This window comes from Doryrhamphus excisus, chromosome 23 (assembly GCF_030265055.1).
Source record: "Doryrhamphus excisus isolate RoL2022-K1 chromosome 23, RoL_Dexc_1.0, whole genome shotgun sequence".
Taxonomy (NCBI): Eukaryota; Metazoa; Chordata; class Actinopteri; order Syngnathiformes; family Syngnathidae; genus Doryrhamphus; species Doryrhamphus excisus.
Genome location: NC_080488.1, coordinates 8,718,128 through 8,742,620, shown reverse-complemented (window position 1 = coordinate 8,742,620; position 24,493 = coordinate 8,718,128). Strand labels below are relative to the sequence as shown.

At 39.6% G+C, this 24,493-nt stretch overlaps 1 protein-coding gene and 1 long non-coding RNA gene across 3 annotated transcripts in view; one reads left to right on the top strand and one right to left on the bottom strand.

Moving 5' to 3' along the window:
- Positions 1–24,493, top strand: part of flt4 (fms related receptor tyrosine kinase 4) — a 61,184-nt gene that overhangs the window by 12,644 nt on the left and 24,047 nt on the right. For both annotated transcript variants that reach the window (XM_058063205.1, XM_058063204.1), the window contains exons 2-12: positions 11,924–12,020; positions 12,616–12,890; positions 15,450–15,577; positions 15,664–15,829; positions 17,523–17,662; positions 17,729–17,900; positions 19,286–19,403; positions 19,564–19,748; positions 21,165–21,330; positions 23,754–23,889; positions 24,317–24,425. In XM_058063205.1, the coding sequence (XP_057919188.1) occupies positions 11,924–12,020; positions 12,616–12,890; positions 15,450–15,577; positions 15,664–15,829; positions 17,523–17,662; positions 17,729–17,900; positions 19,286–19,403; positions 19,564–19,748; positions 21,165–21,330; positions 23,754–23,889; positions 24,317–24,425 (1,692 nt within the window). The remainder of the gene's footprint in view (positions 1–11,923; positions 12,021–12,615; positions 12,891–15,449; positions 15,578–15,663; positions 15,830–17,522; positions 17,663–17,728; positions 17,901–19,285; positions 19,404–19,563; positions 19,749–21,164; positions 21,331–23,753; positions 23,890–24,316; positions 24,426–24,493) is intronic.
- The window catches only part of LOC131110272 (uncharacterized), a 45,258-nt gene continuing 24,057 nt past the window's right edge, over positions 3,293–24,493 (bottom strand). Inside the window, exon 3 of the long non-coding RNA XR_009120865.1 lies at positions 3,293–3,723. This is a non-coding gene — a long non-coding RNA (uncharacterized LOC131110272). The remainder of the gene's footprint in view (positions 3,724–24,493) is intronic.

Here is a 24,493-nt window from a genome sequence, read left to right as displayed (position 1 = left end):
ATTTACAGACAAATATTTATAACATAAACAGCAGGAAAAAAATGGTGTTCATGAATTCCTAACCTTCTGCACGCTACACTCCTCCATGCTTTTCCACTTCCTGCTTGCTGTGAGGTGTTATTGCATGGGGAAAAAAATTAATGTCAAGCTTTTATTAAATGCACTTATGGCTTAAAACTGCACTAATCATCCATCGATTTTCTATGCCCTAACCCTCACTAGTGTCGGCAGGGGTATGCTGGAGCCTATCCCAGTTGTGTTTGGGTGAGAGGCGGGGTACGCACTGGACTGGTCACCAGCCAATGACAGGGCACATATAGACAAACAACCATTCACACTCACATTCATAACATGCTGCAGCTGTAGCTACAGATATACTTCACCGCTACTAGTGTTTGACTGGGGATCAATGAATAATGGCACTTTGGGTGCCTTGAAAAGGCTCTACAAAATTGAATCTGTTATGATATTTTTATTATTCCACATCATCAGTGGTCATTTTCATAAGCACTCGCTTACTTTGTGCCTGTCTTTGTTTTGTACACAATGTTACACTCCACCAAAATCTTAAAGCAGCGACTTCAAATGGTGGGAAATGGGAGCAAAAACAAAGTGTTGTAATGCATATACACGGAATTGTTCATTTTCATAATCCTCTTATTATCTGCTATAAACCTCGGCTTTTGTGCTGTTGTTTTTAAAAATTCATAGACTTTCTCTTCCACCATCGGGAAGAGCTACATAATGGGGGCAATTTTTAGGATTCATCTTTCTTTGAGGACAAGCGTGTTTACTTGGACTGGACTTTTTAAAGGCAAAAAATAAGAGAGGAACCGCACCACAGCAGGGTACACAGTACAAGCAGATGCTATGCAAAGACCATTAAGCCACCATGAATGATTTTTTTTTTTTTTTTGCAGTTTTAATGCAGGATCTGAGCTGCGGGCAATAATCCACAACGTGTACATCAGCATATTTTTCAGGCAGTTGTTAATGTCCAAAACTAATTTGTTTGTTTTTTTCTAACGATAAAATAAGAAAATATATAAAATAAAGCTTTACATTTTAATCATGACCTTGGGCTCTGTATGCTAAAGAATAATTGGATGAAAACAAACATACCCTTTAAAATTAAATTTCCGCAATTACTTGACTGTTTATCTAGTAATGTAAAAAAAAAAAAAGTCAGTAGAATACAACAAAGGGAGTTTTTCATGCTATTTCATGCTAGTTGAATTCACCAGTGAGTGACATGCTGTGTCGTCAGCTGTGCATCTGCCGTGTACTGAGCCGAACTGATTTATGTGTAAGTGTTTAAAGGTAATGGCATGGTAGTGGTCAATTCCGAGCGACATACTGAGTGACGTAAAAAAACATTATTATTATTAAATATATATATAAAAAATGTATAAATATATAAACATATTACATTCTACTTAGTGTTTCACAATGGCACCTCGGTCTTCTTCATAGGATTCAGTTTTCGATGAAAATCATTGGAAAAACAGCCCTTGGACTGCACTATGGGCACCGATGTAACAAATCAATCAATCAGTAATAAATAAATAAATAAATAAATATAATAATAATAAAACAGCAAATAATAAAAACTTAAGAAACCACATATAGTTGGTGGGTAGACAAATTATTTTTTTCAGATTAAAATGAACAAAGCATTATTAGAGCCCTGTAGACATGACAAAACACGACTATAGTCACATTTATACTTTTTTTATTTACAACATATTGCGCAACTGCAGGGTCTTGAGACACATGCTAACTCGCAAACTAGAGAGCTAGCGACCTAAACGGTAGCCTTCAAGTTATTTCCTTTAAACGTAAATAGCCAAAAACTTACCACTTCCACACGGATAGGGAGGATAACTATTAACAGTTATTTAACCTGTAACATGAACATTAATCAAACGTAATATTTTTTTCTGGGTACATGATACCATACAGCATCCATATCAAACTAACATTAAACTTTCATATCAAGGCGGGGGCCTCAAACTTGTGTCCTGCGGGCCACATTTGGCCCGCGGGCCGCATGTTTGAGAGCCCTGTTTTAAAGGATTTGTGGATTTTTAATATTTCCTATAGGAAAAATGTATTCCGTTTTGGGTACGGTTCTGTTATAGACGACTCTTTCTAAAAAAAATCATAACAAACTGCATAGAAGCTCTGTTACAATGGAACATATTTCAGTTGTCGATTTTGTCGCTTAAACCGTGTAGTACTAATCCAACCTTTGAGACCCACTATCATCGCACTTCCCTCTCTTTTACTTCAGCCTGAAAAGTTTTTTAGGCCACTCACATTTTTTTTATTTGCTTGGCCGAGCCGATGAAGGCTACACGCACGTAAGTCCCACAGTGAGAATAGCTTTTCACGACAGCACAGATGCTACACATCTCAGCAGCAACGCCTGCATTTTTGTTAGGAAACACTCACTGGGCTTTTTTTTTTTCTTGAAAAGCAATGAGTATTAAATATTGTGAAAGATTGCATACTTATCTTTGCATCTGCTGAAACAGTGCGATTGTCAACACGGCAGCCATCATTCACTTTATAGGCCAGATAATCCTCCTGATTGTGATTTAGTGTATGCCATTCAAGCCGGTTGATGGGTTTAGAATGAAAAATACAATAGTGCTCTAATTGCATAAACTGTATGTACAGTGGGATACATACATGTACATTTATAGATTTACAGTATGTAATATGTACATGTGAAAACTTCTTTTCTTTATGCTTCTACAAACTGGCGGGTACAGCTGAAGTCCTTGGGTTGAGCTCCTTTCTAAAGCTTAAGCTGCAGCAGCAATAAAGAATAATTACTGTCCAATGTAGTGATTTACTTTAAAGCCACCGTGGAGATGAAGTTACATCTTGCATACTGGATCGCTATTTGCTAACTAAATCACTGAAAAAAAAGGTCACCTTATCACTAACTGGTAGATGTTTCGTTCTGTGTTGTGTGCTCAGGGGATGCAGGTGCAGCTCTAATTAAAAAAATGAATTTTTTTTTACATTTTCTTCAATAAAAATTTATGATTTTCTGATCAAATACTGAGCGCAGCAAGCTACTACTGTCCGAGTGCATACAGAGTTGGATCACAACGCCTGCCGGTTTCTGTTTGTCAGCATATGGCTGACAGTCCTTACAGTCCTTGAGCTGATCTCCTTTCTGGAGCTTAAGCTAAAGCAGCAGTAAAGAATAATTACTTCCACTGTAGCGTAATTTACTTTAAAGTCACCGTGGAGGTGAACTTATTTCCATTTGGCATACCGGATTGAGCCAAAATAGCTTTAAAAAAAAGGTCACCTTATCACCAAATACTGCATGTTTAGGGGCATCTGTCACAATGAAAAGTTAAAGAAAAATTCTGCATGATTCCAATCGTTTGATTGCACATTTCCTTATTGAATACAGGGCAGAAGATGCCTCGAGTGTCTCTTCTCACATTAGTGTGCAAGCTCTGCCGACCGTTCATTCATGGCACCTGTCAGTTTCTGTTTATCAGCAGGTTGCCAATATTACAACATTTATTATACACAATGACTTTGTGACCTTCGTGCTAATCAGACACTCAAATACATAGAACTGTTATAAGGGAGGCACTTGCAAGTACTCACTTCATCTTGAAGGGGTGAGCTGGAAGGTGCTTGTCACTGCTGTCCTTCCAGTAGATAGAGTGGAAAATCCACTAAGATTGATGTCTGGAAGTAAAACGAAGGTAATCAGACATATATAATCTTTGCAGTGGAATAAGTTCATTATAGACCGCTGGAGTAGGTGATCAGTGTTGTCATAGCGATTTTAGTGACGCTATTCTCCTTATTAGTCTGTGTGTAAGATTCAGTAGTTGACATATTTTGGCACAAATTAAGCAATTTCACAAAATTCTAATACCATTGCGGCCCCCATATGTCACTTTCTGTTCTCCACACATTATGTCTATTATATTGGTTAATACAATTTTTTAGGTGACTATAGGGGTGCTATTTCATGCCTCAGGGCTCTAATGGTGTTAAAAAGATATTTAGAAGGTCGTAAACAGACAGGAAAATATCCCAATTGAATAAAATAATAAATATAAAAAAATAAATAAAATTCACGAAACCTTGATATCTATTGAAAAGGTGCTGTTTACTCCATCAAAGCAGTAAATGAATGAATGTAACTCATCAGACATAATGTCAACAATATCATCAGATTTATTATCTGAACCGCATGCTGACTATTAAACTTTCATCATCTTTATGGCTTTCAAAGTACTTGTTAATTAAAATGTAATTTATAGATCCTTAAATGTTTTAATGAGCTCGAAAGCAATAAAACAAATCTTTTTTTTTTTATTATTGTGATTGAGTGTCATCATGTTACTCCTCATGCTGCCTCATCACACAGCTGAAATTATTACATTTTTATGAAAGCGGTGAGGCAGTGTTTAATTGCGCTACAGGTATTTCATTTGCACATTTAGTAAATATGTAAAATTAAATCAGAACAGTTTTTGTAAATGAAGCTAATGCAGGAGACACAGTAAATGCGATGTGTTTCTGCTATTAAAAGAAAAAACGAGCTCCATATTGGCAATCATAAGTGAAAACAGAACAAGCTTGATTAAGGTCACTGTGTAAAAATGGTCAATTACCACGACAAAATGTATATAATGTACTTTGACCTTGTGTTATTTTACATCCATTCATACATTGTGTGTTTTACGTCATATTTGACAGCTTATCATCATTTTCTCATATCCTATTTAGTGACTTTCCAGCCCCACATTACACCAATTTGAAGACTCTGAGTGCCACATTCGGGGGCGGATGCTCCTATGTTAAGCCCGACTGACATAAAAGATGATATTGCAGCATCCATCAGCAGTTAAAGATGACGTGTGATGTCTGTTTGCTCACATTAACCTCAAAGTCACACAGGAAGTTGACACTGTCAATACCGCACATATGGAAGACTTGCATGTTTGAGTTGTAAGTCTTGACGTCGTGCCTCTGACAGCATGCGAGTCAGTCATGGCATTTTAAAGACTCACAATTTGCATCCTGTCTGTCAGTGGATGACCTCGCCACTGATTGCAGAGGGGAAGCATCCATCATGAAAATGATGGCATGTTGGAGGGGCGGGGGGGTTATGATCTAATATGTGTGCATGTTCCCAGAAGTAATGTTGTGGATGTTATCATCATGTCATTCTTGAAATGAAATACCTTGACTGTGCATACTGTGCACATACTGCTGTGAAATATCATTTGTGTTGTGTGCATGGCTACAATTATTCACGGGTGCACAACTTGTCGCATATAGCCCACTTTAATGCCGAGACTCATGTTTGCCTGAGTGAAGATGGAAAATTTTCTCAGCTTGTGTTGAGAAAATCAAGACTGAAATCCAATAAGACGGGTAATCTGCTGCAGATATGGGCCGCATTGAGTTAACAAAACTGTCTGGGGGGCCAGAATATATATATTTTTTAAAACACACACGATTTTACACTTATAATTCTAACAGTCCACCTTGAATTATTTGTCTAATTTTATTTATTTATTATATATTATAATGATTAATTATATTATATATATTAATTTTATTATTATATATATTATATTTAATATATTATATTATATTTCATATATTTATTATTTATTTATTTAATTGTATATATGTATATTTGTATATATATATATATATATATTTGTATATATTTGTATTTGCTTATAATTCTAACAGTCCACCTTGAATTATTTGTCTAATTTTATTTATATTATATATTATATTTAATCTACATATTATATATATATATATAATTCATTATATATATTGTAATTATATTATTAATTACATTATATATCAATTATATTATATTTTTATATATTTATTATTTATTTACTTTGTATAATTTTATCTGTAAACGTGTCAGATTATTAGCTATATGTTTTAAATATGTTCCATATATCCCTTTTTTCCAGAGCACTTTAAACATCAAACCACATCAAACTACAAACTTGAATTTTACATTTTAATTTTTTTTTAATTATTTTTATTGTTTTTTTTTTTTACGACTTGCAAGTCATGTTGCCAGCATGTATGTTAAAAGTTAGAAAGCAACTGGCGGGCCGGATTCAAACGCTTAGTGGGCCGCATGTGGCCCCCGGGCCGTAGTTTGCCCACCCCTGGTGTAGACAATGAATGGTAGGTCAAAGTTTGGGATAGCAAGTACCGGGAGATTTGCCAGAATGTTTGTAAGTGTATCGACCACCCTTGTGTTCGTATTTCCATTTGATAGGTGTTGTTTGTGGTACCTGTCTTTTGTCTCCTACCTTTGACTTTGACTGTCTTGTTTTGACTAGTAATTCCTTCTGTGTCTGGTCTTTGTAACAGTTCAAATAATGATGTGACCACACGGGAAAAGTCTCGGACAACGTAGCGATAGTATCCTAAGGAAACTTAACAGGGACTTGACATTTCTAACGGTCTGGGGCTTTTTGTTTTAAAGTGCAAAGCTAGCTTTTAAATCCTGTGGGTCCATTTTAAGTCTTCTTCTCCAGACACAAAGCGAGCGAGATAACGAATCCCGACTTTGAAAAATTCACACTTGGTGGGTCTTAGCTTGATCCCGTGTTCTCTCATTAGAACTAGTCTTACGTGGTTTACATGGTCCTCAGATGTGTTGGAGTAGCACAGCACATGATCAAGATAAGGAGGGTAGGACTTTTCTCGAATACGCTCAACCACGGCCTCAATACACCAGGTGCAGTTGCGTTTGGGTGTCTTATAAGCAATGTCCCCATCCCGTAAAACATTGTCACGAGATTACCTTTCTTCGTCTTGGCTTTCTATCTATTGGTTCGCATTTTCGGACTCTTGACTTGGATGTAGTCACTGGTGGTCCCTCTGTCTTAGTTTAAAAAGAACTACAGTAAACCTCGGATATATCGGATTCAATTGTTCCCACTGGTTTTGTCTGATATAAGCTCAATCCGTTATATGCGTATACCGGAAAATGTCCGTTTTACGCATATATCGGATTTATATCCGGTATATGCGTAAATCGGATTTTATCCGTTATAAAAAGGCACTTCCTTGACTATGTTTCCAATGTACCTGGACGCGCAGGCAACGCTGCAAACGCTGCAAATGACGTCGTATAGCGGCCTGTCACGATTCGGCGAATCGGAGCGCCACGATGCGGCCATCCGATATATGCGAGGGAAATTTCATGCAAATGCATTGGAACGGGACTGGAGATTTTGTCCGAAATAGGCGAAATCCGTTATAAAAAATCCGATGTATGCAATGAATTTTTATTGGAAATGCATTACAGAAAAATTGGTTCTTTTTTATCTGTCCGTTGTGAGCGAATTTCCGATATATCCGAGTCCGATATATCCGAGGTTTACTGTACAAACATGAAAAAGTGGTTGCCACTATAAAGTCGTCATGTTTTGCATGGTTGACATTTGTGTAACTTTGTAACGTCGCGTAATGTGCATACTTGGTGATGTTGTCTTTGATACTGGTTGAAAACAGAAAGTTTGGTAATCCAAGTGTACAGTATATGTGTATGGACGTTTTGTGGTATAAATTTTATAAACTTTCCGTTTGTGTTTCATGCTGTGTCTGTCTCTCATTACTATGGTCTGGACTTGTGTTGTTTCACCCCCTTGTATCACTGCTATCCACCTCCTTCCTTGCCCTCCCCAGTTGTCTTTTTTCTGTGTATTTAGTCTCCAGCTTCACAGTTAATTGTTGCTACATGTTGAGTCGTTGTGTGGCCTCATGTAACGCTTCGTACTTCCCATGGTTCTCTTGTGCTCCCAGTTTTTGGGGGATGTGACATAATTCCTTTGCCTGGAGTAGATTTCTTTGTCTTTCAAAGAATCAAATATTTTGAGTTACTCCAAGCCAGGAAAAAACACTGCTGACAACCAAGTAGGTATAGGTTGCTAACGCTAGGAAAAAACACTGCTAGCAGCCAAGCAGGTATGGGTAGCTAACGCTAGGAAAAAACACTGCTAGCAACCAAGCAGGTATAGGTAGCTAACGCTAGGAAAAAACACTGCTAGCAACCAAGCAGGTATAGGTAGCTAACGCTAGGAAACACTGCTAGCAACCAAGCAGGTATAGGTAGCTAACGCTAGGAAAAAAACACTGCTAACAACCAAGCAGGTATAGGTAGCTAACGCTAGGAAAAAAAACACTGCTGACAACTAAGCAGGTATAGGTAACTAATGCTAGGAAAAAACACTGCTGACAACCAAGCAGGTATAGGTAGCTAACGCTAGGAAAAAACACTGCTATCAACCAAGCAGGTATAGGTAGCTAACACTAGGAAAAAACACTGCTAAAAACCAAGCAGGTATGGGTAGCTAACACTAGGAAAAAAACACTGCTAGCAACCAAGCAGGTATAGGTAGCTAACGCTAGGAAAAAAACACTGCTAGCAACCAAGCAGGTATAGGTAGCTAACGCTAGGAAAAAACACTGCTAAAAACCAAGCAGGTATAGGTAGCTAATGGTAGGAAAAACCACTGCTAACAACCAAGCAGGTATAGGTAGCTAACAACCAAGCAGGTATAGGTAGCTAACAACCAAGCAGGTATAGGTAGCTAACAACCAAGCAGGTATAGGTAGCTAACGCTAGGAAAAAACACTGCTAGCAACCAAGCAGGTATAGGTAGCTAACGCTAGGAAAAAACACTGCTAGCAACCAAGCAGGTATAGGTAGCTAACGCTAGGAAACACTGCTAGCAACCAAGCAGGTATAGGTAGTTAACGCTAGGAAAAAACACTGCTAGCAACCAAGCAGGTATAGGTAGCTAACGCTAGGAAAAAACACTGCTAGCAACCAAGCAGGTATAGGTAGCTAACAACCAAGCAGGTATAGGTAGCTAACGCTAGGAAAAAAACACAACACCTTCTTCACTCATCTTCACTTTTAGCTTTTTTTGTCTTTATTTGAGCCTGCCTTCCCGCATTATTACTTCCATTAGCAAAACCAAAAACTAAATTTACCTAAATGCACGATGTTCCAAAATAGTAGCCTCTGCTACAATGTGTGACAAGACCACCAAAGTCTAGTTATCGGGAAAATTCAAGCGGTTTTTAAGACAAAACTGTGTCATTATATGGTATCAAACTACTCTGACTGTGCCAAAATCAGCTTCTAAAAAATACAATCACCTTCCTGTAATTATGATGTGACTATATTTGAAGTCATATCCCTACATACATTCAAACACACTGTACAGCATTTTCACTGACATTTCATACTTGACAGATCTAAGCCGACCCACCGACATAAATAGACTGCAACCGCAGTTATTTTATTGACACGACAACATGACAGCAGGTTCATTCCACTTAGCAATACGACTCTGACATGCAATTAAGTGTGGGGGATGCCTATTTATTGTAATCTATTTTTAATCATGTCAGGTATGAGAATGTTAGCATAAACAATACAGGTTGATACAAGTGCTAAACAACATTAGCAGTATCATAGACTTCTGTGCAGACTTTATGTTGAGTTTATATACGCTGCTTGGTGTGCAAACACAGAGTTTTAAGTTAAACTGGTGGCTTCAATGTGACCAGAGGTTGGTATGTTGGCAGAATTTAACAGGGTTTTGTTTACAGCTGAGTCGATCTCCATGTTTATTGTGATTTTGGCAACAGTGCGTTTTTTTTTTTACTCTGTTTACTCTTTGACTTTCAGCATCACGGGTATGGGAACCCAAAGCTGACGGGACAAGTTCACATTAGTTCCCAGACAATACGTTAGGGAAACTGGCGTTGTCCTCATGAGGAGAGTTTAGGATCTGTGAAAGAACGGGAGGAATTCCCTGCTGGGACTGATTCACGGTTCTACACTACTTCCTACATGAAGCTTTTCATGTGTTGTGTTTGTTTTCTTAATGGTGCTGTTGTGGCATGAAAGACAACACTTGAAAAGCTGAACTACAGTAGTAATGAATAGAACACAGACCTCCGCAGTGGTGGACTGGGACTGAAATTCACATTTTGTGCTTTCTCTTGTGTACAAGCTGTGCAGAGATGGGATCAAACCTTCTGCCACGACAGGGAACAGCATGTACCGCTTCACTAAGAGGGAATATGACTTTTATGCTCTTGATTGGTGACAGTGCCTTGGGCTGACTTGACATTGCATGTATGTACTACTCTGTTGTCTCCGACCACCTCTTCCACTTCCACCAAAGGGAACACCGATGCATTCAGCTGTGAGACATAATCCCTTCACTCCTCTCTACCGTATCTATGAGGGCCAGACACCATTTCAGCTGCATGTATTTGTGATCTTGCGCTTTCGGTCACAACCTAAAGCCTTGGAGCGGGGGTGAGGGTAGGAACGTAGATTGACCGGTAAATCAAGAGCTTCTCCTTCTGGCTCAGCTGACGATGCATAGCACAGTGACCACATTACTGAATACAGTTACTGCATCGATTCGCTTGTCGATGTCACTCTCTTGAATAAGATCTTGTAATACTTCAACTGGGGCGAGGCTTCACTGCCAACCGACTGAGTACTATGACTTATGGGCAGCTAGCTAGTACTTGATTAGCCTGTACCCCATGCAAAGGCATCTAAACCGATGGTGCTTTCAATTAATTTGCATGAGAAATTTCAAGTCAAGCCATTGCAAGAAATGCAATGGACAAAGAAATGCAAACATGAAGTTCTAATTTGCCATGTCTTCGTAAAAAAAAAAAAAAATACTGCAGTATACAAGTAATGCTACATTTAGTATCACCAAGGGCTCTTATTTGTGTAGTACATACATTGTATGAATGTACTATGTACCACTGCAAGTTGAATACGGTTGCTGTAGAATGATTTCCATGAAGGATGGTAATACATACAGATACAATTAATAAATGGGAGGAGGAATCTCAAAGGTTGCAGGAGTCAAGGGTGTTTTTCTTACTTTCATTGGTAAAGATGTGTGACAACATCGCCACACTGAGCAGCGAAGGGGCGGGATTAAACACACACACACACACAGAAACCAGTGTTGCCAACTTGGCAACTTTGGCGCTGAATCTGGTGACATTCCAAATCATGTTGGACACATTTTCTCAAAAGCGATTACCGACAAATCTAGCAACTTTTTCTGGTGTCCTTGGAGAGTTTTCTGGTATTTGAGATTTGTATTGTTCTGTCGTTTCTGTTCTTAGTCTGCTGGTCTGGTAGTGGAGCTTGATGCATCCGCGAATCTTGAGACCTAATGTTTCTTAATCGTTAATGAAAGTACTACTCATTACACTCTGAGGGCATTCTGATTCAAGTCTTATTAGTACTCATTCATTTACCAGTATTCAGTGCGTCAGAATGTGTGATGGAGTGGAGGTTGAGGCATGTATGTTTGACTGAGAACTGTACTTGAACTCTGCAGAGAACGTTCTATATTGTATTGTATTGAATAGATTTCCAGTGGTACAAAGAAATACAGTTCTGAAGGTCTGCAGTCTTGAACAAGGGTGGCCTTCACAAATGTCAGTGTCAGATTCCCAAAAGGTGACAGTTTTTTGTATAACTTGATATAAAAATATCAGTATTCCAATATATAGGCTCCGAGGACTGATTTGGGTCGCAAGGGCCAATGCTAATTCTCATTGACAACAAGTCACAATTAAAAACAACAATGAACCTCTTGAGTGGTCCACAGTTTGTCTGTCTGGCCCGGAAATCATTATCACACAGCTTTTCCTCATTGCTGGTAAATGTAATGAACAACTTGGCATCTGGGCTGCTGTCGGGTCAGCTTACAAACTCCTGAAGTGTGTCTGACATTTGGCAGCATCCCCGCAATGCCATTTAAACTGGTTGATCCCAAATGTGACACGAATCTAATGGAGGTTTCTTGTTTTTTTTCCACAGGTCTAGTCATCAGCTTTTCTATGACTCCACCCATTCTGGATAGTTCCAGAGATGATCTAGTGATCCCGGTTCACCAAACACTCACTATCACATGCAGGTATTGTATATGTGGGAATGACAGTTTTTTTTTGTTATATCTTGAGATACAATAAAGGACTGATTGTCATGGTATGTCCGAAGTCTTGCATCAACATCGAGATATTTCTGCTCCCAAAAATGCTATAAACACGAGAATCGAATCAAAAACTATTTTACAGTCGTACAAACTGCAGGTTTATTAAGCAAGTAAAGCTTGCACCCCTCGTCATCGTCTTGGAATATTCTTTACAATCATATTTTTTACACCAAAATTGAGCCATCACAGTGACTGGAAAATAGCCCAAAGAATACTTTTTTTATAGTTATTTCCCGTCATCATCATTTGAAACTGTCATCAGATGTGGACATGTGTAGGCGGAGATGGCACCCGTATGATGCCTCCAGGTTTAAATGTGCACATGTAACTCAATTTAAGCCACAAAGCAAACAGGGATGTGTGGATCGATGCTCAGAGGAAATTTCAATTACACCCTTCAGGCATTCACGCGCACACGCAATCATTTTTGACTCTTATAAGTTTAAAACCTCAACAGCTGAAATGATTTTCTGCTCGAAGTCAACATGAATATAACATCTCCTTGGTCTCCTCTCAGAGGGCAACATACTCTCAATTGGGCCTGGCCTGACCAGTCTCTAGTGGGACAGGAGCTAAGTGAGCGTCAGGCCCAATCGCCCCTCACCAGGGCTCCCAAAGAGAGGGCGGTCGTGGTCAGCGAGTGTCCCGGTCAACGTGGGAGGCCGTATTGCAAGAGGCTGATACTGCATTGGTCTCATGCCCAAGATACGGGTCGCTATCTCTGCTACTACAAGGATGTGAAGGCCATCATTGACGGAACCACGGCTGTTAGCATTTATGTCTTTGTCAGGGGTGAGTCAGCACACACACACAAACATGCAGATGCATCAGCCAATTATGTCTCCTTTTCACTGCACAGTATCACACTTGTTCTTAGCAATGGAGGATGCAATATTAGATGCCACAGTTGCTGCATCTCCAGTATTGTTTTTTCTTATTGCGACTAATGAAAGGCAGTTTAGTTTGCATAGTTTCTATCGGTACTATTTTGTGCGGAAAAGAGTGTCAATTAGTCACCATACAGTCCCAACTGAAGAAAACATTGGAAAAGTTGCTTTTTCAGCACTTATTGTGTTCGCGAAGTCTAGACACGGTGGTTAGTATTTCTCCTGTTGGATGATATTATTATATTATTATTATCTGCCTCAGTAAATCCCCAGATACGATCTGGATTAACGTTTCGGAAATTAGAGATTCAGCATCGTTGATAAATGTAACGTCGCGGTGCTCCATTCATATTTTTTTTATTCATTGGAAAGATTGTTTCCTATTTTGTGAATAACTAGATATGAAAGAGCTGCTTTCTATAAATTCATCTTCACCCAAGGTAACATTTAATGGAATCGCTGACTGTCAAAAAATATCTGATATGATAACGACTGAAAAATGAGTTACGCTCCTCTTGGTTTGACAGAGTCGCACATAAAATTAGAGTGCATTAGCTTGTTTCATAATCAATCTTACTCCTAACGTGTCAAATATGGCGAGTGCCTTGAATGGTGACACTGCGGTTTCGAAACCCCTCATTAATATTGGCCATGTTACTTTGCTTGCTTTCTATCATTTATCCTCACAAGGGTCGCGGTGGTGCTGGAGCCTATCTCAGTTGTTCTTGGGCAAGAGGCGGGGTACACCATATTACACCCTTCAGGCACCACATCCCATAATCAGTTCACAGTTCCACATGTCCAAAAGGAGTAGGAAGAAGCAAAACTTATTAAGTCCTACCCCTCCATCTGGTACTTTTACAATCAGTAACTGTTACATTTGTTCACTTCCTGCTTTCCACAATACAGTTTTTTTTTTTTTTTTTTTTTTTTTTTAATAATGTACCTCGTACCAAAGTACGAGACCTGACCATGGATGTGAATTTCTGTTAAGTAGGATTACTTCTTTATAAATAGAAAATCTTTGGAATTAGAGAATCTAGAAATGACATAACACCCCTATAGTCATCTTTAGTGATATAATCAGTGGAAATTAGCCATTCATTCATTCATTTTCTACCGCTTTTTCCTCACAAGGGTCGCGGGGGTGCTGGAGCCTATCCCAGCTGTCTTTGGGCGAGAGGCGGGGTACACCCTGGACATGTAACAACATAATCGTCTGACTCATGGTGTCATATTACTGACAACAACACTAAATTCATCACACAGCAACTCAACATTATGTAGGGCACATATAGACAAACAACCATTCACACTCACATTCATAACTATGGACAATTTGGAGTCGCCAAATTAACCTAGCATGTTTTTGGAATGTGGGAGGAAACCGGAGTACCCGGAGAAAACCCACGCATGCACGGGGAGAACATGCAAACTCCACACAGAGATAGCCGAGCGTGGAATTGAACTCGGTTCTCCTAGCTAACCACTCAACCGCCGTGCAGCCCTAGTACAGTGTTAATGTACATTGAAAACAATACGGTCACTCAGAAACAACATGTAAGTGTCATATAAACATCAGCTATGAGTTTGTGTTGCAGAAAACTGATGTTGACATGATCCGGATCGGCTAATTACATTACATACATTCATTGGAATTGTATTGACATCAGGGGCCATCTATGGAACATGCTCTTTCTGCATGTGGAAGAAGAAGGAAGTCCTCTCCCAGGCTGATTATTCTGCCTGACAAGGTGCCAAAACAGCTTCCAAACATCCAAGCATGGGGGCTGATCAGAAGCAGATGAAGTTGCGACCATCAATTAGAAGCCAGCGTGATGCTGGTTAGGAGGGATGGCCACATGTGGACGCACTTAACCAACCAGATGGTGGCCCTTTAACCTGTCTGCTCTGCACACTATTTACCCACACTCACTTAAATTTTGCACATCACTCTTTTTCCACATTGCAGCCTCATATCAGCTGTGATTGCCTGTGAGTTGTGTATTATTTGTGTGGCCTTGGAGCCTCGTTCAAGTGTGAAAAAGAAACAAAAAAGAAGCGAGTCCTTTGCAGTCATACATCATCCGTGGCTGGCGCACAGAAGCTGATGGCACTGGCGTGAAAAGCGTGAGAGATAAGGCCGCCGGTGTGCACTCATGCTGCGGCAATATGAGCTTTTACGGTGATAACAGCTGCGGTGTAAATGGGTGACACAACATTAGCACCACATTAGCAGCGAGTCACAAAAAGGAAGAAAATCAAGGTGTTGGCAACAAAGTCAAAATTTGGGGATACTGTGAAATGATGCATTTTGTGGTAATATCAATAAACCTCCCCTACGGTTTGCTCTTTGGGGTCATTATGAGTCTCTGAAATATTTGTCTGTCTGTAATGGCTGCGATTACGCCAGCTGCTATGGAGGGTTACTTATTAATCGCCTGCTGTTTCTATCGGCATCCAGACCCTGAAGAACCCTTCCTCAGGAGGAACGGCAATAACCTGGAGACCATTTTTATCACACGCTATTCCACGCACGTCATCGTTCCATGTTTGGTCACAGTGCCCGACTTAAATGTCACACTTTACGCGGTTTGTACAAGGACACACACTTTATAACACAAATCTGATTTGTTTCACATTTGATTGGTTCTACTGTTATTATTGCCTGATTTCAGTATCCAAAACCTCTGGAGAAGAACGGACTGAAGTGGGACAACAAGCGAGGCTGGTCCATTCCCAGACACATCATCGACAGTGATCCAATGCTCATCGGCCTTTCATGTGTCGCCAGCATTGAAGGCAAAGAGTATCAGTCGGCTAACTACTTGATACACACTACAGGTAAACAAACAGTCGGTTGCCGTGAGCGTGGTGGAAGAGGCAAAGGAATATCAATGAAGGGAGATGACATGAAGATACGTTTGAGGGGGGCTATAGGAGGAGGCTGACAGGCTGTTGGGAATCACGGAATGCTGTCTCATCACTAGAGTTGAGAAAACTGATTCGTTACCAAAAGATGTATTTATAAATCTACAATAGAAGGGAGCATGTTTGTAAATCAGTTGTAAATGTCCATTTTCTATACCGCTTGTCCTTGTGAGGGTTTCAGGGGTGCTGGAACCTATCCCAGCTGTCTTCAGGTGGGAGGCGGGGTACATCCTGGACTGACAAACAACCATTCACACTCACATTCATACCTATGGACAATTTCGAGTCGCCAATTTAACCAATTTTTGGAATGTGGGAGATCCATATTGAGATTGCCGGCTGGGATAGCCTCCTGGCCCTGAACACGATAAACTCTAACAATGGCTGGGTGGGTGGGTGGGTGGATGACTGACACGGTAGATACAATCACATGGAATCAATCACCTTCACCCTAAAAATGTGATAATACTAAAAGGCGTTCTGGATATCAGACAATCAAACCAAAATGGAAATGAAATAATTACCTTCTACATAACAGTCTTGACAAAAGCGCAGGGCTCACAGCTAGGAGACCTGAGTTCAATTCCACCCTCGGCCATCTCTGTGTGGAGTTTGCATGTTCTCCCCGTGCATGCGTGGGTTTTCTCCTTGTACTCCGGTTTCCTCCCACATTCCAAAAACATGCTAGGTTAATTAATCTAAGGTTGGCGTGTCTGCCATACGTACCTGAACCTAAGGTCTCATTTTGGAGCTGTTTTAAGACCATGGACTCAAATTTGTTTTAATTGAACGATCCAGAATTCATCATAACCCTGCAGTGATCCCGCAGATATTACAGTTGAGCAATATGGTGTAAACAAAGATTAATAGGAGACTAAAGGTGACTATAGGGGTGTTATTTGATGTATACAAGTCTCTAATAGTTGTAATAATTGTATTTAGAAAGTCATAAACAGGCTTTTTATGCTCTAAACATAAACATCTAATGGGTCCAATTCTATGATACTATTGTTGAATAGCCAAATGCGGCACTGGATTTGTTGCCAACCTAATTGTGCATGCCAATTATTCTTTGGCTATTGCCTGGATTTTGTTCCATCTCTACAAAAAGCTTATGTGCACGGAATACCGAAACAGAACAAATGGATTGAATCCATAATTACATTTTGAGTATATTAAAATAAAAAAGAGGAGATATGATTTTCACTTGTGAAATGATCCTGTCAAATACCCACCGGCTAGATTCAAGGGTGAGATTATTCACCTTTCACTTGGAAAGATGAAGAAAAAGTCATAGCCGTTGGCCAAAAGTAACAGCGACATCAGTCAGAAGAGAATACAGAGAATCTCCGATACACACAACAGCGCTCACAGCAAAGTTTCAAAGACCGCAGAGAGGCCAGAGATATCTTCAGGTTTCTGTTTTATCTTCAATTGAAACATCACGACATCCGGCAAGTGTCTTTGACACATCAATGGAAACAGCGTAAGCTTGTGTACAGTAAGAGGGTCCCTCTGTTCCAAAGCGAGCCACTTCCTTTGGTCATTGGAGGAAGGAAAAACCGATCACAATGTCACTGTGACCTCTCTCCTGTTTCCCACACAGGAAGTCAGGTTTACGACGTCAAGATGTTTCCCGAAGAGCCCATGGAGCTGATAGTAGGGGAGGCCCTCACTATGAACTGCACAGCACAGGTGGAGTTTGACGCTCCGGTGACCATGTGGTGGTCCTACCCGGGCAAACAGGTAAGCAGCGGCTACTGGGAATTACAGTGGCAGGTTATGAAATGAACTCTTGTTTCTTCCTGCCAGGTCAACAGCTCGGCAGACGTTAAATTCCATCGGGAATCTCTGTCTCACATCACGGAGACGGTCAGCATCCTGACCATCCATAGCGCTGCGGTTTCGGACACGGGCTCATATACGTGCAATGTCACCAGCATGGATTCTACACAGAGCCAAACAATGCAGGTTATGGTGCACGGTATGCTCCCATACACAGCATTTTAATATCTGAAAAAAATCGATCATTCCAATTTCCTTTCCAGTAGTTTTCGTTTTAGTTTTCTGTATGATTACAATCATTATCTTCAGTAAAATCACTGAATTTCCTGATCAAATACGGGACAGAAAACTGAGATGAGCCGAGTCTTTACGCCCTTAATCCTTCATAAACTGGGTAGGATGGCGCCCGTCCGTTTCTCTTTGTCAGCATGTCGCCAATATAATATTTGCAGAAACACGTATTACACGCTATGCCGTTCTACAGCCTGAATCATGCGATATCATTATTCTTGCTAATTGGACAATAACCTGCAGAGAAATGTCACACGGCGCTCCGGCTCACCTTTGAAGGGAGCGATTGAGAGTTGGAAGGTGCTTGTCGCTGCCATACCTCTGCAGGGTATACTGACATATGCTAACTTGCTCTACTATTTTGAAATGTAAATGATTAAATTATGGTGTTATAATTAACATAACGGAGTCATACTTCGACTCTGTCATTGTTGAAATCTGTTTGACCTGCCTTGTTATACTTGACAATGAATGTCCTACTGTATATAGCAGGGGTCTCAAACTCAATTTACCTGGGGGCCACTGGAGCTAGGGTCTGGATGAGACTGGGCCGCATCAGGTTTTCCAAAAAAAAAAAAACGCATTTATTAAAAACAGAAAAATATACGAACTTTTTCAGTGCTTTGGTTCCGATTTTCTACAATAAAAGCTCTGATAAAACATTCCACTGTTCTCAAATATCTTAATTTTTATTTATTCAGCACAAAATAAGATGAAAAATAAATAAACAAATCAATAATAAAGAAAATCAATCAATCAGTAATAAATAAATATAATAATAATAAAACGGCAAATAATAAAAACATAAGAAACCACATATAGTTAGCGGGTAGACATTATTTTTTTCAGATTAAAATGAACAAAGCATTATTAGAGCCCTGTAGACATGACAAAACACGACTATAGTCACATTTATACTTTTTTTATTTACAACATATTGCGCAACTGCAGGGTCTTGAGACACATGCTAACTCGCAAACTAGAGAGCTAGCGACCTAAACGGTAGCCTCCAAGTTATTTCCTTAAACTTAGAAAGCCAAAAACTTACCACTTCCACACGGATAGGGAGAATAACTATTAACAGTTATTTAACCTTTAACATGAACATTAATCAAACGTAATAATTTTTTCTGGGTACATGATACCATACAGCATCCATATCAAACTTGCGGGGGCCTCAGAACTAGTGTCCTGCGGGCCACATTTGGCCCGCGGGCCGCATGTTTGAGACCCCTGGTATATAGAATCACCTTCACTGCTCTTATCTCTACTGGACTATGTGTTTTATCCTAGAAAAGCCATTTATAAGCCTGGACTACAGAAGTGGACCAGTGGTGGAGGTAACATCTGGCCAGAAGTCCTTCAAATTACATGTAAATGTCTCCGCGTTCCCTACGCCTGGAACACAATGGTACGTTGAAGCTCCCTGTTGTGTCCATTAAGCCTGACAAGTAATTTCTAAAAGCATGATTAGGCCTCCCCACCTTGAGATTTACACACTTAATTAGGAGGCGCACAACTCACAACTGGAGGTACTGTAGCAGCTGTGCTTTATTGTGTTACGTCTAAAGGTACAAAAACGGAAAGCTGATTACCGAGCGACCAGAGTTCAAGATGAAGCGTATGAGGATTCACCTTAACCACGCTTTGGAGATCAGGGATGTTGGTCCTGAGGATGCTGGTTTCTACACGGTGGTGCTGAAGAACAGCGCAGCTGCTCTTGAAAGGAAGCTTAACATCACGCTTGTTGTTAATGGTAATTGCCTTATTAGGCTGCATTGCATGTGCACATGTGTTATTTATATGGTGGAAAATATGTTTAAATAAAACATATTTGCAAGGGGGGGACAGAATTAAAAGGGCATACTGCAGTTTATGCAAAGGCATTACTGTGTTCCCATAATTGTTGGCTACTTTTCTGTCCAGGTTTGTTTTGGATGGCTAGAAGATCCATGAAAACATTCCTAATCCTGCTGAGAGAGGGAGAGTTCAGAGAGGGAAAAGCGTAACCAAAGTTTAGACTTTATTTTTTGTAAATAATGGTTTTAAGGCCAAAGAGACCAAAAATCAGCTTTGATTCCCTTCTTGGAAGAATATTCTCCTGTGTACCAAAATACAAACATTGTTCAAATTTTAATTCTCTATACATGCCATCTGATCCAGAACCTCTGGTTTGTTCATACAGTACTACCTTGTGTATTTTTGTATTAGTTCCAAAGAAAATATGCGATAATTCCCATAGGAAATAATGTAAAACAAATAAAATTATAAAATTATTAAATTATTAAATTATTAAATTATTAAATTATTAAATTATTAAATTATTAAATTATTAAATTATTAAATTATTAAATTATTAAATTTAAAAAAATTAAATTTTTAAATTTTTTATTTTTTATTAATATTAAATTATAGTTTTACCTGCAAAAAACATTAAAAGTAATTCTAAATGATGAATTGCTGGACCTCCTGTACATTCTAGCAACATCAAATTCAATCACAATGCTAGCACTTGCAACTTTCTTTGGCCCCATGGTGGATTATTTAGCAGTCACACTAATATGCTTTGCGGAATAATACAGGACAAACTGACTACTCTACCAAAACCGACTTGGGTTTCAAAAATTAAAGCAAAATGTAAACAAAAAAAAATAATCATACAAAAACTGGGGTGTGGGCTGCATGGCGGTCGAGTGGTTAGCGTGCAGGCCTCACAGCAAGGAGACACGACTTCAATTCCACTCTCGGCCATCTCTGTGTGGAGTTTGCATGTTCTCCCTGTGCATGAATGGGTTTTCCTAATTCCAAAAACATGCCAGTGAGTGAGAATGTGAGTGTGAATGGTTGTTTGTCTATATGTGCCCTGTGATTGGCTAGCCACCAGTCCAGGGTATACTCTGGGATCGGCTCCAGCATAGCCATAGTAGAGAAAATAGATGGAGTGCAATTTTTTTTCCATATCCAAATACAGTTTTGGTCCATTTCAAAACAGAGAAGGCCCTCAGTGAAGGGTTACAATTTGGCGCTGATCTAAATAGAAGAGGTTTTCGCTCTGAGTGCCTGTGTGTGTTTTCCCCCTGTTTGCACTGTTGCACTGCACACAGTCCAGCAAACACACTGTGAAGTGACTAAATACTACAGCTGCTTAATGGCTGCCTCTTTTCTACTACAGTTTCACCACAGATAAATGAGAAAGAAGTCGCAGAACCGTCCAGTCCTTACCCCAGCGGCAGCACCCAGACTCTAACATGCACTGCCTATGGCCTCCCAGCTCCCACCATCAGCTGGCAGTGGAGGAGCTGGAGCCCGTGTGTTCTCAACAGCACCCACAGCAGTGGGTAAGAAAAAGAAACTTCTCACTTGTGCCGCCTTACTTGTAATCAGCACAGGAACAGGAATTTTGATAGAACAGAACCAAAAATAAATGTAGCGGGACGCGGTGCGTGAAGCGTGATGTGAGGCTGAGTGAAGAGGATAGGATGAAAAAACGGAGCATAGCCGAGTGACTGGCAGAGAAGAAGTCGATAAAGACAAAAAGCTGGAGTCGGTCTGATGGATTCAACCTCGCTCTATAATATTATCCATGATCCGGCAGCCCTCATATACGCTCTAACAGCACCATATGCTAATGTACTGGAAATGCACATCAAGCAACCAAGTGTGGTTTTGAGCTCATATTAGGCTTCTATAAATCATCAACACAACTCAACCGCTCACACATCCACACACTCTTATTGCTAGGCATACATTTTGCTGCCCTGGGCTTTGTTTCCCCATTCTCCATCTGAACTCAATCTCCTGACAGGCTATAATAGATTCTTTGCACAACCATACATTTTTCGAGAGGGGGGGCTTTTCATATTTCTTTAACCCCAGGTGTGACGCTGACTATATTCCTCTAATATTAACCTCCGCTCAGCATTCTTCATTTGAGCTTTAGTCTGGAGGCTATTGAAGGCCGCCTCACCTTCAACGTGGGTGTGCCGAGAGTAGATCACATTAGTTTTTGACACATTAGCGTCAAATGTTTCTTGAGAGATATTTCATGAGCCCTGCGGTATGTTTTTGTTGACCTTTTCTTAGGCTACATAATTAAATTTCGTTTTCTTTAATTTAATGGGTAAACACGGTGATATGAAATATCTCCGATGGAACACATTGTTGTCTTGTTTTGTATTCACACCACCTAGTCAATGATTTGTTTACAAAAAGACACATTGGAAAGTTGTAGTTATTGAGTTATGTGAAATATTTGTTTCTTATATGTGTGGTAAAACTGACTTTTGTTGAAAATAACTTGAAAAGTTCTATTGGATTTGCATGAAATTTTTAGGAATTGTCGGAAATGGGACATGGAAAAAAGGGATAACATTTTGGGAGTGATCTGGTTCACCGTCTGGATCCTGGAATTTTTTAAAAGTACTTTAACATGTAAATCTAAAAAATGTAATTCCTAAAGCAGTTTCGGAGCACTTGGGAATAAGTATAGGATAATTTTCCAACAGGTTCGACAACATTTTTTTAAAATCCATGGTGATAGTAGATCAGGGGTGGGCAAACTTTTTGACTCGCGGGCCGCATTGATATAACAAATTTTCCGGGGGGGGGGGGGGGGGGGGGGGGGGGGGGCAGACTATATATTTTACACGTAACAGTCCACCTGGTATTATTGTATCTGTAAAATTGTCATGCAATCTGCTATTATTATTTATTATTTTATATTTATATTTAAATATTTTAAAAATAATAAAATATTATAACAATTAAAATAAAATTAAAATAATAATTATTATATTATTATTATGTAAAATATGCAAATATAACAATATTATTATATATAATTAATATAATAATTAGCGTTAATATAATAAATATAATAATCATAATAGTTATAATAATAATATAATAATTATTATTTTAATTTTTATTATTATTATGTGCTTGTGTCTCTTTTTTCAGGAGCACTTTGTAAACAACACACCATGTCAAACAACGAAATTGATACAACCATCAAAAGGTTGGCTCAGGCCATGATGCCAGGTTGTATGTTGAGTTTAAATTAAATACTTTGGAAAGAACGGACGGGCCGTATTCAAACACTTGGCGGGCCGGATGTGGCCTCCGGGCCGTAGTTTGCCCGCCCCTGTAGTAGATGTGGCCCAAACAGAAACTGTAGTATTTCTAATTTTGAACAAACTTAACCATGACATCAAAAATTGCTATACAAGACTTTCAAAACATGATATTGTCTTCCACTTCAGTCCTGAACATCCTCTATGCATCATGGGAAATGTAGTTTATAGTCAGTAACAGTTGCTAGATTCGCCACTAGAATGCCATAATGGAGAACACGTCGTGCCAAATGAATCTGTCACTGCAATTAAATGAATTTATGGGAAAATACACAATCTTCGGTGCTGTATGTGTTTATTTGGCAGGGTATTGAATGGAACCCTCGCTGGGCATATTATCATGGTGACTCCTGTAGACATTAGATAAAAATCCCCTATTGTTTTTTTCCTTAAAGGGATCAGTACCTGGAGGTGATGATAATAATATTGTGCTGCAAGTGTCATTAATATGATGCACATAAGACTGCATCTCATGAAGTGATTGTCAATTTTGAGATATGAAAGGCAAACCGGCATGTGTGTGGGGGGGGTAAAAAAAAAAAAATCTCATAACATATATGAGGATATCTGGTTTGATGCTCTGCATGTGAATGAGGGGAGATCACATCAATGTGTTTCTGTGTTTCCAGGGTACGACCACACAGGAAGGCCCGCGCTGACATTACCCCAGACTGTCAGGACTGGCAGGACATAAGCTTGGAAAAGTCCGTGAGCGAAGTGGATGCTATTGAAACATCAGTTGAAGTCGTGGACGGACGACAAAAGGTTTGCAAATTCAAATTTTCATACTTAAGTTGCAGAATACGAGAAAGAAAAGCATTTTCAATAAGTGGTTTAATTTATGAACCGGGATGTTTTTATAGCAGCGTCCCAAATTCTGAGCTCCGTAACATAATTTGTCAATCAAGACCCATTTCCACAGTAGAAATATTTAGAACAGTCTTCCTCTGCAGGCTTTTCCTGCGAGGATTGCGTGTAAACACACCCAAACGCACATGTGCACGTCCTCACCTCTGCACATGAGAGGAAATCAGTGCAGGAAAACAAAGGGAAACTGACACACGAGTGTTGTTTTTCACTCCCATTAGAGTGAAGTTTGCTGCGTTCAAGCAGCCAGTGGACACAATCAGCTTGATGTCTGTTCACACAGAGAATTATAGAATATTTACTCCGCCTTCTCTCATCTTCACAGACTGTGAGCCGGCTGCAGATTCGCAACGCTAGTGTTTCGCTCCTGTACAAGTGCGCCGCAGAGAATAAAGTCGGGAAAGACGAACGACTGATTTACTTCTATGTAACCAGTGAGTACGTCGTAGCCTCCTATCCTTCCCTGAAATTGACTCTTGTTGTTCATTTTAGTGTTATTCAT